General features: G+C 59.0%; 1 protein-coding gene across 7 annotated transcripts in view; it reads right to left on the bottom strand.

Moving 5' to 3' along the window:
* The window catches only part of RIPOR3 (RIPOR family member 3), a 76,225-nt gene that overhangs the window by 3,757 nt on the left and 56,773 nt on the right, over positions 1–15,695 (bottom strand). For 6 of the 7 annotated variants that reach the window (XM_047852786.1, XM_047852791.1, XM_047852788.1 and 3 more), the window contains 16 exons: positions 15,447–15,525; positions 13,858–13,881; positions 13,536–13,589; positions 12,792–12,941; positions 12,554–12,617; positions 12,155–12,198; positions 11,840–11,965; positions 11,617–11,762; positions 10,000–10,129; positions 8,098–8,670; positions 4,772–4,902; positions 3,729–3,852; positions 2,965–3,100; positions 2,166–2,327; positions 1,406–1,567; positions 698–900 (listed from right to left, as the gene is read on the bottom strand). In XM_047852786.1, coding sequence (XP_047708742.1) covers positions 698–900; positions 1,406–1,567; positions 2,166–2,327; positions 2,965–3,100; positions 3,729–3,852; positions 4,772–4,902; positions 8,098–8,670; positions 10,000–10,129; positions 11,617–11,762; positions 11,840–11,965; positions 12,155–12,198; positions 12,554–12,617; positions 12,792–12,941; positions 13,536–13,589; positions 13,858–13,881; positions 15,447–15,525 — 2,308 coding nt within the window. Of the gene's footprint in view, positions 1–110; positions 901–1,405; positions 1,568–2,165; positions 2,328–2,964; positions 3,101–3,728; positions 3,853–4,771; positions 4,903–8,097; positions 8,671–9,999; positions 10,130–11,616; positions 11,763–11,839; positions 11,966–12,154; positions 12,199–12,553; positions 12,618–12,791; positions 12,942–13,535; positions 13,590–13,857; positions 13,882–15,446; positions 15,526–15,695 lie in introns of all 7 variants that reach the window. The other variant, XR_007150910.1, reaches the window with a different exon arrangement.

Below are 15,695 nucleotides of genomic sequence, written 5' to 3'. Positions count from 1 at the left end.
ACGAGACTCTGCAGGTTAATTAGGAAGCATGTGAGAAGGTACCCGGCCTTTGGGTGCCCAGACTACAGTCAGGCCTCGGTATTGCCCTCTTCTACCTTGGGGGCTGGTACCGTCAATCGAGAGTAGTCACAGGCCCAGGAACCTGAAGGGCAGAGGGGTCCGGTTTCTTGGTTTTCAAACGGACTGAACCCAACGAATCAGCCAGCCACACGTACTAGCTGAGATGAGGCTGGCCGTCAGAACCCTAAGGAAGAAACGCTCTCCGTGCAAGCAACATCTCAGACCAAACGGGTATGTTGGCGTTGGCGGCACAGATGCACGAGGCAGTAAGACGAGAGGTTCCGTGGGTCCCTCGGGTGGCCGCCAGCAACCCCAGGTCCCTCTCCAGGGCTGGCGTCGCCCAGGGCAATGGCCTGAGAAGGACCGCATGCATGCACGCACCAGGGAACCTCCCTAAATCTAAACATCCTGGGACACCTGGCTGGCTCGGGAGGTAGAGCAGGTGACTGGGTTGGAAGTTTGGGTGTAGGGATTACTTAAAGTAGAATCTTTAAAAAAACAAAAAAAAACCCTCGCAGCAAAGGCAACCCCCTTCAGAACATCCCTTGTATTTTTCCGAGAGAGGAAGCCTGTGCCCCCCTGGCTGTCACACATGTAGCCATGGGGCTGCCGCCTCCTCGCCCTCCCCCCACCGTACCTTCTCCCGAAAGCTCTGGTTCCGTGCCGCGCTGGCCAGGCGAGCACTAGCCGCCCTGCACACCCGGGGGGTCCCATCCAGCTGCAGCAGCGCCCAGGCCCGCAGCGTCTGGGGCAGGGGCTGGAGCTGGCCCAGCCGCTTCCCCTGCAGCTTCCTGATCGTCTTGACTTGCCCCGCACACTGCAGCTCCTCGGCAAGTGTTACTGGAAGAGAGGAGTGGGCCCAGGGTCCCTCTGACTGCGGTCGGCAGTACAACTGCGCGTTTGTTTGGCCACCACTGTGTTCATGTTCGGGAAGCAGATCCCAGGGCAAGCCCCCACCATCACCAAGGCGCAGCCCGGATCGGCCTCAAGGGGGTGCCTCCTGGAATCTCTAGGAAGGCTTTCCGGCAAGGGGTCAAATCACCCTGAAAATTAATAAAACCTCAGCCCGTACTTTTAAGGACTCCGGCCAGCCACCCGTCACCCTCCTATCCAGCTCTGACCTCTGCCCTGTGCTTTGTAAAACCTTCTTCCCTCGGAGGTCATCTCCCTGCGTGGGCTGAGTGTACAATCTAATTCCATCTGGGGTCTCGAAAGGACAGCCGGAGGGGAAAGACGCAGTGGTTCGAAGACCCTGGCTTCCAAAGAGCCAGGACAGAGGGTTCCACGGACAGAGACTCCTTCGTTCTTGGCGTTGCTTTGAGGCGCCCTCCCTCCCAGCCCCTACCTTCTTTGGTGAGCTGGGCAAAGTGCTTCTCTAGGTCAGACACCCCCTGCCTCTGCAGGTAGCTGTGAAACTGGAACCAGGTGACCGTCTGTTCTTCGGGGAGCCCGGCTCCGGGGAGCAACCCACCACAGCTGACCACCTGCTCCAGGAGCCTTCGGCATGCTGGCGAAACAGGAGAAGGCCATGAGGATAGACGGGGCCCCCGTGGAGCTCCGCCGCCGGGCATGGCTGGGGCAGTTTAAAGGCCTTCTAACGGCATGCGGATGGGTGTCCCCCACTGTGCCTCCTGTCCCCGAGAGGAGCATGCTGCGGCTGGGGTCCGCAAGCCCCACGTGTAGACATTCTTGGGGTGCACTCCATGCCCGAGGCTGGGGACTGGGAGTATTCAGGCCAACTAGCAGCCAGATGCTGGCTGGAGCTTCCAGAGCCCCTGGAAGGGAGGACGGCTGTCAGCTGTCAACAGAGAAAGATGCTCTGCTTTCTGAGGACGGGTCCAGCCAACACTTCAAGACACCTTTATCCTGCCCACCTTTCTAGAAGTGTTCTTTCCTAACCCCTTTAAGGTTCGGGTGGAAGCCGTGCGGTCTGTCCCCAGACAGATGTGCCAAAAGGCTAACGTTTGCAACTTCAGGGCTTCGCAGACCCCTTCCTGTCCCGGGAAGAGGCGGTGACGTGTAGCTGAGAAGCGCCCTCCCTCTGGTGCCATGAAGACAGAGACGAAGACGGGGCTAGAATGAGGCCCTGGGGCAGGAGGGGGTACCTATTTCCAGTTGTCCCGGGTATTTCCCTCGGACTCTGTGCAGAAACGTCTTCTTGAGTTGGTTCAGCAGCGTCGTGCCGGAACAGGACAGGACCCTGCCGGGCTCAGTGCACCCTCTCCACAGCTTCAGGCACCCCTTCCTCCGTGTGGCCTGGGGGACAACTGAAAGCCCGGGTCAGGACCCGACTGTCGGGAAGGCCGAGCAACCGGGTGGCCCCAGGATTTCCTTCCGCTGAGGCCTGAGAGGTCAGGGGCGGCAGGGTTTCGGGCAGCTTTCCTTCCCGCATCGCAGCCTGACACGCCAAGGACCAGCGGCTTCGGCCGTGGATGCCTTCCCTGGGCCCGTACCGCGGTCCTCGCAGCTAGGACGGCTGCTGCCACTAGCCTCTCCTCACGGGCAAGGGGAGGCTCCGTGGGGGGCAGAGGCAGAGCGGGGGTCACAGCTGTTTCTGGGAATGCGTGCCGTGTGCCTTGAACGCGTCCTGGCGATTACCTCACGGAACAACACTACCCAGTGGCCTCCTCTTTAGACAGGTGGGGAAGCTGAGGCCCAGAGAGGTGAGTCATTTGCCCAGAGCCGCACAGCCCACCGAACTAACTCCAAGGCCGTGTGGCCTCCCTCCCGCACCCCACAGCGTGTACGTCTGAGCACAGCCCCACCACCACCCCAGCTCGTACCCTCTGGGCGCCAGTGAGCTTTGGGCATCAGGATGGGAGACGAGGCTCCCCTGCCCTCCAGAGCCCATCGCTTCGTGCCATCCACACGAGAGCAGCCCGTGGGCAGCAGGCGGTTACTTACTTTCCTCAATGGATGCTGCCTTGCTGACCTTCTCAAAATCCAGCACAGAGAGCATCTCCAGAACCTGCTTTTGCTGCACGGCTTCTTCCAGAAGGCATTCCTGGACCATCCTCGACAGGTTAGGAGAGGCAAGTTTCTGGGAAGCAACCCACGATGCTCCAGGTTAGCACAAACATGCCCTCTGAGGCCGGCAATCACGACTGCGGCCCCCACCTGCCTCCCCCCAGCTTTTCTGTGCCAGTGGTAGCTCTCTGACTCCCGTCTGGGGGTTCCTGCTTCTCCAAGGTGGCCGAGATGATGGGATGCAGGCTGCGGCTTCTGGGGGCTTCCTCTGCTACCAGAAAGGGCCAGCCTGCCTGAAAGTGAAGCCAGCCAACGCAGGAAAGCAGAGCTGAGAGAGACCCAGTTACGATGTTTTTTGAAATCCTGGATCCACCTGGGCCTGAAGCCTACCCCAGGGCCTTTGAGTTCCACGAGCCAAAAAGTTCCCTTTGGTTGAGCCAGTTTGGATCGGAGCTCTGGCAGCTGCCGCGGAAAGAACCACAGCCGCTGCTTTGGGGTCAGCACTTGGACTTTCAGGAGAGCCACGTGACCTTTCACCCAGGCCTGGACCTTCCACAGAGGAGCCTCCCCAGTCTCACTGGCTCTCTTCCCTGCACCGTGCTCCCCACCACCGGCACGATCAGATCTTCCCAGAGAGGACTCCCGCCCCCTAGCCCGGCTTCCCGGCAGGCCGCCCCGCCCCCCACATCCCGTGGCCACACCTGCAGCAGAGTTTTGCAGACATGGAGGTGGACGGTGAGCAACATGTCCAGCTCCGGGGTGCCGGCCGTCAGCTCCCGAGGGGATGCTGTCCGTGGTGGCAGCGGGGGCGGGCTCCTGTCCTTTCTGAGTTGGATTGAGAAGAACTGGGTGACTGTGCCAGTTAGCGGCTCAGCTCCCTCCGCGGGTAGAGGAGACCCTCCCTCCCTGGGGAGCTCCGATCAGGGAGGCCCGCTCCAGGGCCCAGGCAGATAAGAGTTACACCAAGGATAAAACCAAGAGAAAAGAAAAAGCAGCAAAAGCCGTCAACGAGGGTGGCACGGGCCCTGAAGACTGGGGTGGGGGGTGTGGGGGGCCACCTCCGGGATGTGTGATCTGAAGCCAGAAGGCTGCGGTTCAGGCTAATCCTTAGCTCTGTGACTCTGGACGGGCCTGCCCCCCTGGCCTCAGCGTGCTCATCTGTGAAGTGGGGACAGGCACACCCAGCTCCGGGCAGTGAGGGGTCAGGGCAAGCCTGCCAGCAAGCATCGCACCCGGCACCACGTTGGCCTCGTGGTGGAGGCCGAGCCCGAGGCCTGAGGAAGGACGGACGCGACACTGGGATGCTGGGTGGGATCGTGAGAGGAGAAGACGAGATGTACTGTGTGTCCTGTCTGGTGCTGCTGAGATTCGGGTACAGGAGCCGGGCGTGAGCAGGGCAGGTGGGGGTGGAAGGTTGCACAGAAGAGGGAGCCCGTGTCCCTGCTGCCCGTTCGGTAGAGGACACAGGTCCTACTGTGTCCCTTGTTATTTTGTAAGAGAAGAACCCAGCCAGGCCGTTGCCCGCAGCTCGGGACCGTGCTGGGGGGTGGTCGTGCACTCAGTGGTCAGCACGCCCCTGCTCTGTGCCCAGCGGCAGGCATGCAGGGGTGGGGGGCGCAGCAAAGGAACAGAGTAAGTACCAGTCGGGACCAGGGCGATGGGAGGCTGAGGCTACAGGGGCCGACAGGAAGCGCGGAACTGAGGCCCGTCGCCAGGGTCGGTGCTGGGAGGGGAGGGCGCCTACCTGGGACCCTGGCAGCCCCCACACAGGGACAGCTCCTGCGGGGCGAGGTCAGCATTGAGGAAGGCGAAGCTCTCCAGGATGCACTCCATCAGGCTCTCGGAAGAGGCGTGCTCCTGGCGGGCGCCACGGGGCTGTGGACAGAGCGGCAGGACCTTAGGCCACAGACGTCACCACCGGGTCCGGGTCATGAGCACCGCCCCTCGGAGCCCAAGTGCAACCCCCCACATCAAGGATGGGCACAGGGGTGCGGAATCCCCCGAGGCCCCTCCCGAGTAGCCTGGTAGGTACGGCTCCAAAGCCCGAGGGACACAGACCTGAAAAGCCTCTCCTGGGCTCACAGGGACTGGGCAAGAGACAGGAGTGAGCGGGCAAGTGATTGGGGGGGGGGGGGGAGCCCGAGAACATGTGTCCCCCCCCCCCCCCCAAGAGGCCAGGCTGCCACTCTGCTCCAGCTGACACCTGCTGCTTGGGAATGTGGGGCCAGACTGTTCACTTTTCTCAGAAAAGCTGGAAACCTAGATTTTTGTAGGAACCTGCTAGTTTTTGAACATTGAAGCTAATCCCAAATTACTGTAAAAATAGGGTGTGAGTCAGGCTCAACGGGAGGCTCAAAGGCTGCCCGGTGAGCTTCTAGATTTCAGGGTCTCTTCTCCCAGGGAGATGTGGAAGGAGAGAATGGTTGAGGCACCCCCTGACTGGCAGGGATGAGGAGAGTGCTGGTGCCCCAGGGCCTGCCACTGGTTGAGCAGGTCCCTTCCTCCGGATCTAGAAATCCACTGCTGGAGATTTTGGTCTCCCCTCCATTCAGGGCAGGACCCCAGGGCTTGCTCGGTCCCCATCCCTGGCATGCCCAGGCCACGTCCCACACGAAGCCACCCAAGGCACAGCCTGAGCAGATACCGCCTTGAGAAGCAGAACTAGGCTCCTAAGAGTCGAGCCCGCGGAGAAAACCTTGTTATTCTCTTGTTAGAGAATAACAATGGCTAGTTGCGGATCTTTCCTCCAGCAAAAAAAAAAAAGTACGTTGGTGTATATATATGCACACACACACACACACACACACACACACACACACCAGTTCTCATTATTCCAGGTGGTACCAAACCATTGCTCCTAAGAGAAATGCAGAGACCACTAGCCTCCGGTCACATTTTTATCAACCCATCAGTACAGAGCCTCGTTTCATGTGTACTTCTGTTTAAAGACACCTTATTTATTAAAAAAAAAAAATTTTTTTTAATGTTTATTCTTGAGAGACAGAGTGTGAGCAGGGGAGGGGCAGAGAGAGAGGGAGACACAGAATCGGAAACAGGCTCCAGGTTCTGAGCTGTCAGTACAGAGCCCGACGTGGGGCTTGATCCCACAAACTGTGAGATCATGACCTGAGCCAAAGTCAGACGCCTAACTGACTGAACCACCCAAAGGCACCTTATTTAATTTACACTGACAATTCGTTCACACTGAACTCACACCTGGACGAGGCTTATGTAACATGGAATTTGTGAGTGAGGCCCTGCACAGCCTTCCTGGGCTCAGGAGCACTGGATAGCACTTCACGCGGTCGGGCCCATCCAACAGCTTGAAATCACCAAAAGAAAGGGCAGAAATGTGAGACACGCGGCACAAACTAGACAGCAGAAAGGACACGCGTCGGGACCAGGGCCGCGAGACGAAGGCAGAGTGTGTGAACCCTCTGTGTGTGAACAAGTGAACCCCTGGTTCAGCCCCAGCCAGGCACGTGCATGGCAGGCGACTCTGCACGTGCCCACAGATGACCGTGAGCACATCACAAGTACTGATTTTGGAGTTTCAGGTAAGCTTTACAGCAAGTAGATGAATGAGAAACACAGAATCCGTGAATGGTGAGGACCGACTACGTGTATACACACACACACACACACACACATTATACACATACACATCAAACTAAAAACTATGGCCTATGCTCACTTTTACTCTTCGAATTCGGTTTGGTACAAGAAGAAAAGCTCCTCAAGTACGTTTAAAAGTATTGCCTGGGGGGGGCCCCTGGGGGGCTCAGTCGGCTCAGGTCATGATCTCACTGTTGGTGAGTTCGAGCCCTGCGTCGGGCTCTGTGCTGACAGCTCAGAGCCTGGAGCCTGCTTCAGATTCTGTGTCGTCTTCTCTCTCTGCCCCCCACTTGCACTCTGTCTCTCTCTCAAAAATAATAAAACATTTTTTTAAATGTTTTAAATAAATAAAAGTATTGCCTTACTGCAATATTATTTTAAGGCTTTTATGTAAAGGAGGTATGATTTTTCAAAATACAGCCATGTGACAGAAGCTGCATGTTGCAGCCTCAAATCATTCCACACAGAAAGGCTGTTAAATACAAAAGAAGTGACTTTTTTTTTTTTTCTTGAAATTCTCCGGCAGCTCCTTTTCAAAAGAAGGTAGCAGTGATAAACAACTTTGTTTTGAAGTTCAGTTTTTAAAGATACAAAGTGAAACTTTCTCTCTGTCACTGGTGCTGAACGTTGGGGGTGGGTGTGAGGACAAAACAACCGAAACCAATTTTTGAAGAGAGCAGTTAAAACCATTCCACCGCCAGTGGGGCCTACACAAGAGAGCGGTTTCAGCAAGTAACTGATGCTTAAGTCGGTGCCACTGTTGCACATTTTGTTGTCCGTACATTTAAAATGATGTAATAGGGACGCCTGGGCAGCTCAGTCGGTTAAGCGTCCGACTTCGGCTCAGATCATGATCTCACAGTCTGTGGGTTCGAGCCCCGCGTCGGGCTCTGTGCTGACAGCTCAGGGCCTGGAGCTGCTTCGGATTCTGTGTCTCCCTCTCTCTCTCTCTGACCCTCCCCCGTTCATGCTCTGACTCTCTCTGTCTCAAAAATGAATAAACATTCAAAAAATTTTTTAAATAATAAAATAAAATTATGTAATCAGAAAAATCGAATCTGCCCAGGCCAGCACTATTGAGAGCCACCCGAGGGCAGCTCTTGCCACGGGCCCTGTCGAGGAACAAGCTCAGAGTAGGGTGTGTGGCTGCTCGCGGCCTCTTGTGACACCAGCTCTGACCCTAGACACGCCCCGCGTCTGGGAATTGAACGCCCAACCTCAGCCCCGCCTGCCTGGGCCAGAAGATGCCAGAGGGGGCCAGGTTCTCTGGCCAGACGGGGAGCAGGTTTTCTACCCCGGTCCCCGACTTCCACTTCTAATCGTCCTCCCGGCCAGTGAAGGCCATTGTTCTCCCCACTGGTCAGATGAACAGACTGAGGCCCAGAGAGGAGACGTTGCCCAGCTGGGTCACAGGGGAACGAGGCCAGGATGCTGGCCCTCCAGGAAGAAACCCACCTGCAGCCGGTCCCTGCAGCCGAGAACCTGGTACTCCAGCTCCCGGAGCTGGGGCTGGGCAGTATCCATGGACCTCAGTAAATCCAGAACCTCTTGCAGCGGCCTCTCGAGGGTCACCCCAGGCCCATCCGCTCCGTCCTCGGCTTCTCCTTCGTCATCGTCTTTCTGGCTACCCGGGACTGTATGGTTGTGGAATGGGGAGCCCCGTGGCAGGCTGGGGGCCTCTATTCCCAAATTCCTCCAGCCAGGCTGCTCCACAAATGAGCCTCCCACCAGGTGGGCCATCTCTGGCAGGAGGCCCAGGGATTGGGGGTCCTCCTGGGCCTCCTCTTCGATGGAGGTGTTGGGGCCAATGGCCACGGGCAGGAGCCCCACGTCTGAGGTGGATGCTGATGTGCTGGTCTCAGTGTCTCGGGGGTCCTCAGAGCTGAAAGAGTCCATCTCGGGCAGCTCCTGACTCTGGCTCCGCAGGCCGGACCCCCGAAGGTCGCTGTCGGACAGGTAGCCGAGGATGGAAGGGGCCTTTGGCCCACCCAGGAGCAAAGCCTGCTGCGCTGGCCGCTGCAGGACAGACTGGGGAGGGGGACACAGGACCAGCCTGACTGCCACACCAGGGACTTCCTGCCACCCCAGCGGGGCTTCCTTCCATAAAGACTTGCCCCGCACACACACACTCAACGTGACTGGGGTCCACCAAGGTGATCGGCGAACTGGAGGTGTTGACGGGACCCTGCAGCCCCATCCCCCCTCTAACCCCCTCCTTTCCAGCCCCTGAGGCCACTTTGCTGCTTGTCACATCCTCCAGGCTCTACACCTTCCTGTCCCAAGGCCTTTTAGAATGACTGTGCTCTCTTCCTGGAACATTCTTCCCATATGTCTTTGTGGTCATGCTCTTGGCCCCTCAGGTCCTTACTCAAATGGCACCTTTTCTGGGGACCTAGCCCTGGACGCCCTGTTTTAAATAGCAACTCCCACTTTGCCCCAGAAGTCCCCTCTCCCTCCCTGGTCTGCGTTCCCGTGGTCCTTAGGCCCTTGATCAGCCGGCGCTCCCTGAGGACACTGTCCCCACCTGGCCTAGAACAGAGCCTGGCACAAAGTTGTGAATGAGCGAACAGCTGACACCAAGCTCGCCCCGCTCTGCGGCACCCCCTCCCTTCCCCTTACCAGACAGACCAATAATAATGTCTGATGTTCCAAAGCACCATCTGTTTTTATCAGGTGTTCTTTGAAAGCCTTCTCGTTCATTAACTCACTTAATCCTTGCAAAACCTCACCAGAGTGGTGCCGTTATTTTCAGTTCTCTGATATAGAAACTGAAGGCCAGAGAGGTTGGGTGACTTGCCCAAGGTCACACAGCAGGTGAGAGGCATAAATAGCATTTGAACCCAGCCGTTCCGGCTGCAGAAGCCAGACTCTGGACCACATATGATTTCTTTGACTGTAATATGCTGGGCACACCATGGCCAGAATACAGAAGAGGTTGACAACAGTAGCTGGTGCTAAGGAAGGGGCCCAGATCCCCGGAGGTCACAGGAAAGAGATGTTTTACTAGACACTATGTCAAGGTATTACCTACTGGAAACGTACATTAAATTTAATTTTGAAACAAATAGACTATGGCTGGAGTGGTAGCACCATACAGAGAACCCCATTCCAGGCTTCCAGGAGAACCAGCCAGGCCTCGAACCAAGTCCAGAGGCCCCCAGAATGGAGGGCTGACAAGAAGGAAAACAGGACAGAACACCACCCAGGATGATCCCCAAACCAGGGAGCACGAGTCCAAAGGGGGACCGGAAGTGCCAGGCTGCCGATCCCAGCCCCACGTGCTGGCCCCGGGGGAGTCGCGCCCACCCACGATCCTGGGGTGACCACAGCATCCCTGCCCTGGTGAGGCTCACTCACCAGGTAGTACCTCTCTCGGAAGCTGGGCGTGCTTGGGGGTGTCCAGTTGTACAAGGAGCCCTTTCTGCTGCCCATGGAGAACTTGCCCGTAGGGCTGGGCGACACCAGGAAGCTCTCGGTGTCAAACGGGCTGGAGGAGAGAACAGAAGGCCAGGGTGTCGTCAGTGCCTGGGAGAACGCGGCAGCACAGAGAAGACCTCGGGGGACTTCAGAGGAAATGGAGGTTCGGGAGGGGCCTGGCCTTGCCTGGGGTCACAGTCACAGCACCTAGAGATTCTAGGTGCACATTCTCAACCCCCCTGGGAACATCTCACCACCCTGAGGGCCCTTAGCCACATGGCAAGGGGCAGTGACTGGCAACCAGACATGTGAATGACACCCCCTTCAGAGGGCCCCTCAAGAAGCTGAGCGGAGGCACAGTGGACACTCCGTTCTGCCATTTTCTGGATAAACAACGTCACCGTCCCTCTCATCCCGATCTGTAACAGGGGTGCCATTTTTTACGGAAGGACCTCTGTCGGTCGTGGTCACACGTAAGGCTGAGAAACCATGATGAGTGTGTGAAATACAGGGGAGCTGGGGCTCCAGCCTGGCCCTCACCCAGCCTTCCCTAGGAGCCAGTAGGTCTGGGTAACCTCCCTGCTGCACGGACACCGGCTCGCTCTCCTTTGCACAAAGGCCTGGCTCCTGCTCTGTGGGTTCTAGACACTTCAGGCCAGCAGGACGCCTGCGTCCTTGGATTGGCCCAGCCTCGCATCGGATGGTGCTGGGCCGCCCGCGACCCTATAGATTTGAGGGCCTTCCCTGGAAAGAATAGTGTGCAGCCCCCACCGGACGGATGAGGACACTGAGGCTGGGGGTTCACCCGGCTCACTGGGAAGAAAGCGGCCTCTAGTGGCCCCAGGCCGGATGGAGAGACTGGGCAGAGCAAGCTCCAGAACAGAAGAAGCGTGCCCCAGCCCCTTAGCTCCTGCTGCACCTGCCTCGGGGAATAAAGAGAATTCTCTCGAAACACGAGGTTTCATTTGGGGCAAAAGAGCCCTACTGACAGAAAAACAGAGCCTTTGGAGACCAGCAGCATTCACTGAACGGCCCAAGAAGGTGACGAGTCGGCCGCCCCAGATGGGCACTGCCCCTTGCCACCTGCGATGCCCAATGGAGAGCCCCCGACCCGGGAAGGACGTGTTTTCGTGAGTGTCCCCATCCGTGGGGTCTGGGGTCCACGGGGGCCTGGTGGACGGCAGGGGCCAGCGGGGAATGAGGTGGTGGGAGCAGTGAGGAGAGCCCTCCTGGGGAGGGGCAAGGCTCCTCCCTGGAACCCAGCCCAGGAGGTCACCGGAAAGGGTCCTGGCCAGCATAGGCGGTTCGCTGAAAGAAGGGAACTAAGACTCAGAAGGGCGGGGGCAGGGAGGGTGGGCAGAGGCTCTAGCCTGGCCGTGGGGCCCAGTGAGGGCAGGAATGCCCACAAGTGGATGCTAGGGTGTGCTCGGGCCACCAGAGGAGCCAGCGAGGCCCTCTTCCTTCTGCTCTGGGTGGGAGTCCCCTCTAGGTGGGAGTTTGGGGCCAGCCTCGGGGAGGGACATCGGGGCCTGGGGAGGAGGCCGGCCCCCTACTCACTTCCACAGCACCTCCAGCTGTAGCTTGATGGTGCCCAGCTCTGTGATGTCCACCACGATCACCTGCGGCCTGGTCGTGAAGAAGTCAGTGATGTCGCAGGTCACTGTGCCCACGGCCAGTGAACTCAGGCCCCTCAGCTCTGTCACCTGAGGGGGTGGGAGTTGTGGATGACGCCTGAGCCCAGCCTCCGGGCACCCTATCCCTGCCCCTGTGCCTCACCCACCTTGATCTCGAAGTTCTCGTGCAGCGTGGGGATGAAAACCTTCTCCTCCTCCTCCCAGGTCTGGCTGTCGTCAGACTCGATCCGGCCCTTCAGCTTCCAGCGCTGGCGGCCCAGGCGCATGAGCACCTGTGGGCCGGAGAAGGGGCGGGTCAGCAGCCCCAGGGAGCTCCTCCCCCGAGCCACCTGCCTGGAGGCCCTCCCTGCTAGCTGGGAGGGGATGGGGACAAAGCCCAGCTGGGACCCTGGTTCTCAGCAGCTCCCACCCCCCAAAGGCCTTATGGGAAGCCCTGAGGACTGACGCCCGAGTGGCCATACCTCGTACTGGTCTCCGGGACAGAGGCGTGCATAGCCCACGAAGCCTAGAACAGAGACAGGCTAATCTCCTCTCTGCCCTGCTCTGCCCCTGCCCCTGCCCCATGGACCACAGGTCCTCCCTGGGGGATCCCCTGCCCACGTGTGGGTATCACCTTCAGGGAGGGATAAATCGTCATGACGGACGGCGGACAGGCCCGGGCCCTCATGTCCACCTCAGGGGATGGGACTTGGCTGAGGTTACAAGTCATGTGAGTGGAAACCCAAAGTTTTCCTGGACCCCTGGGACCCTGAGCAAACCCCCAACCTCAGCAGAAGTCCCAGGACCCCCAAGACGGCCTGACGCTACCCCACAACCCCCCACCAAACTGGCTTCTGCCCACCGACCCTCGTCTCTGTTACCTTTCATCCTGATGTGGAACTCTCCCAGGTGAACCTCCAGGGCCCCCTCGATAAGCCACATGTCCTGCAAAGCCCCACACAAGGCGGCTCACGGCCGGCCCCTGGGCCCGGTGAGGTGGGGGAAGGGGGGCCCATGGATCCTGCCAGCCGGAGGCCCCAGGGAGCAGATAGCAATGGTCCTCGGGGTCCAGCCCCCCCAACACACACGTAGCCCTCTGCACCCCTCACTGCCCCCCACCTCGGTGCACTCCTGCAGGCTGCGGCCCAGCTCCTGCAGGCTCTCCCGGGAGGCACGGCTGGGCGGGCACCTGGAGAAGGCCCTCTGCATGTTGGAGGCCCCGTCGCGCAGGCGGCACTGGATGCAGTAGCCCTCGTAGAGTTCGTCCACCTGCGGGGGGCGCGCAGGCTGGTGGGCACGGGGGCCCCAGGCCTGCCTGCCACTCTCACCCTCGGGAGAGGCCGCGCTGCCCTAGGTCCCCTGCCCCGGAGAGTGTGAGCCCCCGGGGGCAGGGGTCACATCGCTCATCCACTCCTGTGCCCAGCGCCCGGTGGACGCCTGCACACAAACCGCTTCCCCTCTCCCTGCCCCACTTTTGGGCTGCAAAACAGGGGAGGTGGGTTTGTGATATCCTGCCCAGCCAGGGGGCCACCAGTGAGAACATGGAAGAGTTGGTGGGTAAAAGCTTGAAGGGCTTGCTGTGTGACCTTGGGCCTGTCTCTGTCCCTCTCTGGGCCTGTACTCTCCCATCTTTGCAGTGGGGTGGTTGGACTCAGCCTCTCACCCTGTAAGCTGGAGCATGAATGCGGTCTTTTAAACCCCACAATCCTGGGGAGCCCAGCCACCCCCTGACCCACCCTTCCCCCCCCCCCCGCCCCGCCTCAGGGCCCAACTCTTGCATTTCCTGGGCCTCCTCGCCCCCCACCCCCACCCCCGCCCGGCAAACCCCAGCCCTGCCCTGTGACATCCAGCAGGCAGGCTGACCTTGCTGATGTGAAACTCCATCTTCCGGATGTGCCTTTCCACAGAGCGCGTTTGCTTCTCCCAGAAAAAGAGAAGGTACTTTGAAAGTGGCCTGGGCCACCCCCTCCCCAGGCCCCACCCCCTGCCCCTTCCTCGGGTCCTAACACAGAACTGGGCTCCCAGCCAGGCCAGCCCCTCAGCATCCTCATGGCTGAGCCCGTTTCCCCATTTTACAACTGGGGAGGAAACCTCCTGTAGGATGGCCTGGGGGACGAAACGCGGGCAATGACATCAGTCCCCCATGAGCCCACCTTGCTTACTGCAGACAGAAAGTCTCACCCACCTTGTCCAGGTCGTAATAGAAAGCCTGTGGGGAGGAGAGTGGGGAGAGACAGGTGTCAGAGCTCTGGGTGCTCCTCCACAACCCACGTGGCTACATCCCAGGGGCACCTGAGCTCGGAGGTAGGAAAACCAGCAGCCACTCCCTCCTCTGGGCCCTGCAGTCAGCGGCCCGGTTCCAGACTGTTCCAGGCCGAGGGGGAAGAGTGGAAAACGCATGCGCTTTGGGTGAGGCAGTTCTGGGCCTGGCTCGGTTTCCCAGCCGTGTGTCCCAGGCCAGTTACTCAACGTCTCTGAGCCTCTACCTCCTCATGGAAAATGGAGTGGCCATAGAACACAGCACCTGCCCTGCAGGGTTGTTGTGAAAGGCAAAGGATGAGGTAAGCCCTCAACAAAACGGGGGTCACTGTGATTTGATCGTTTAAGGGGTGATTTCAGCCATGGCCAGAAGAACCGAATGCAGTGGGGGTGGAGGAGGCAGCCAGCGTCCCCCCCACCACCACCACCCCAAAGCCTAGGGGTTCAGGCTTTGGGAAATGCAAATCCAGACTGGTCCAGCCACGCCAGGAGCCAGGGGCCAGCCAGGCAAATCTCAGTGTAAAGGGCCAGACAATAAAACTTTGGCTTTGGGGGCCGCATGGTCTGAACTCAGCCACAGACCACATGTCAGTGATGGGTGTGGCCCGTGCTGATGAACTTTATTTCCAAACAGGCCCTAGCTCGCCCGAGTAGCTGAAATCACTCTATTTGAGCCTGGAGGCGTTTCCACAAGGTTGGAGCTTCATTGGGGAGAAAAAGCAAGACGTGGGGGAGCGGGGAGAATTGTGACTTCATTCTTCTAACGCTGACCCAAACCTTCCATGCGCTTCCGCATGGATGTTTACATGACGATGGGACCAGGGAGGAAACCGTGGAAGGTGAACTACCAGATTGTCCAGGGGTTGAACAGTGTGGGACACAGAAGACTGAGGGGAGAGCGGCATGAAGCTGGAAGGAGGGAGGGATCAAACCCTCCAGAAGTGTGTGCTTTCCCATGAATGCATTTATGAGAAACGATACATGTGCGGTTATGAGAGGAAAACTCCGTGTTAGAAATAAAGAAATGGGGAAGTTCCCGAGCCTTTGGAAGAAAAGTGTGCAGGAAAAGCCAAGAAGCAGCAGCACCCAGGGAGGCAGGACACCACGTCCGTCAGCCCGCTGCGCGGCCCCAGGGCGGCCATGCCTTCCCTTGCCTCAGTGTGCCCATCTGTGAAATGGGAGTAGCGAAAACGGATGAGCCTTTATACGGCTGCCCACCTTACAGTTACTTCTAGAGCCAGAGAGTGGAGGTGGGCCCTGCCCGAGACTGTGGACTCCTGAATCGTGAGGCGGGGGGAGGAGGGAGGGCAGAAGCTTCCCAACAGTCCGTGAGGTTAAATTCCTCAGGGTCCAAGTGAGGTGAGTTCATCACAAGACAAAGACAGTCCATTCCTCAGGCCTGAGCTCCGGGACTGAGATTTACACCCGTGATGTGGGCAGGGGCGGGTGAGGGGGACTCCGTCTTTGTACCCCAGGGAGGCTGCTCGGGCGGGAAGGGGCAGGGAGAGGTCTCACCAGCCTGGAATTCCTGCGGGTGTCCTTGTGGCGCCCTGACAGGTAATCCAGCTCGGCCTGCTGGGTGCACAGATACTCCCTGCGAGGAGAACGAGGAAGAGGAGTTTGCAAAGTAGCAAAAGAAGAAGAAAAGACACGGCCCGGTGCCCAGGGTTCCGGAGTGGAGGCGGCCCCAGCTGCCGGCTCGGAGAATAGCGGTGGTTCTGGGCCGGCTCAGCGGTCAGAGGGGCGGTGCCGTCTCGCCCACCG

This window comes from Prionailurus viverrinus, chromosome A3 (assembly GCF_022837055.1).
Source record: "Prionailurus viverrinus isolate Anna chromosome A3, UM_Priviv_1.0, whole genome shotgun sequence".
NCBI lineage: Eukaryota > Metazoa > Chordata > Mammalia > Carnivora > Felidae > Prionailurus > Prionailurus viverrinus.
The sequence above is the reverse complement of the archived record's forward strand: the minus strand, read 5'-3'. Positions and strand labels throughout refer to the sequence as shown.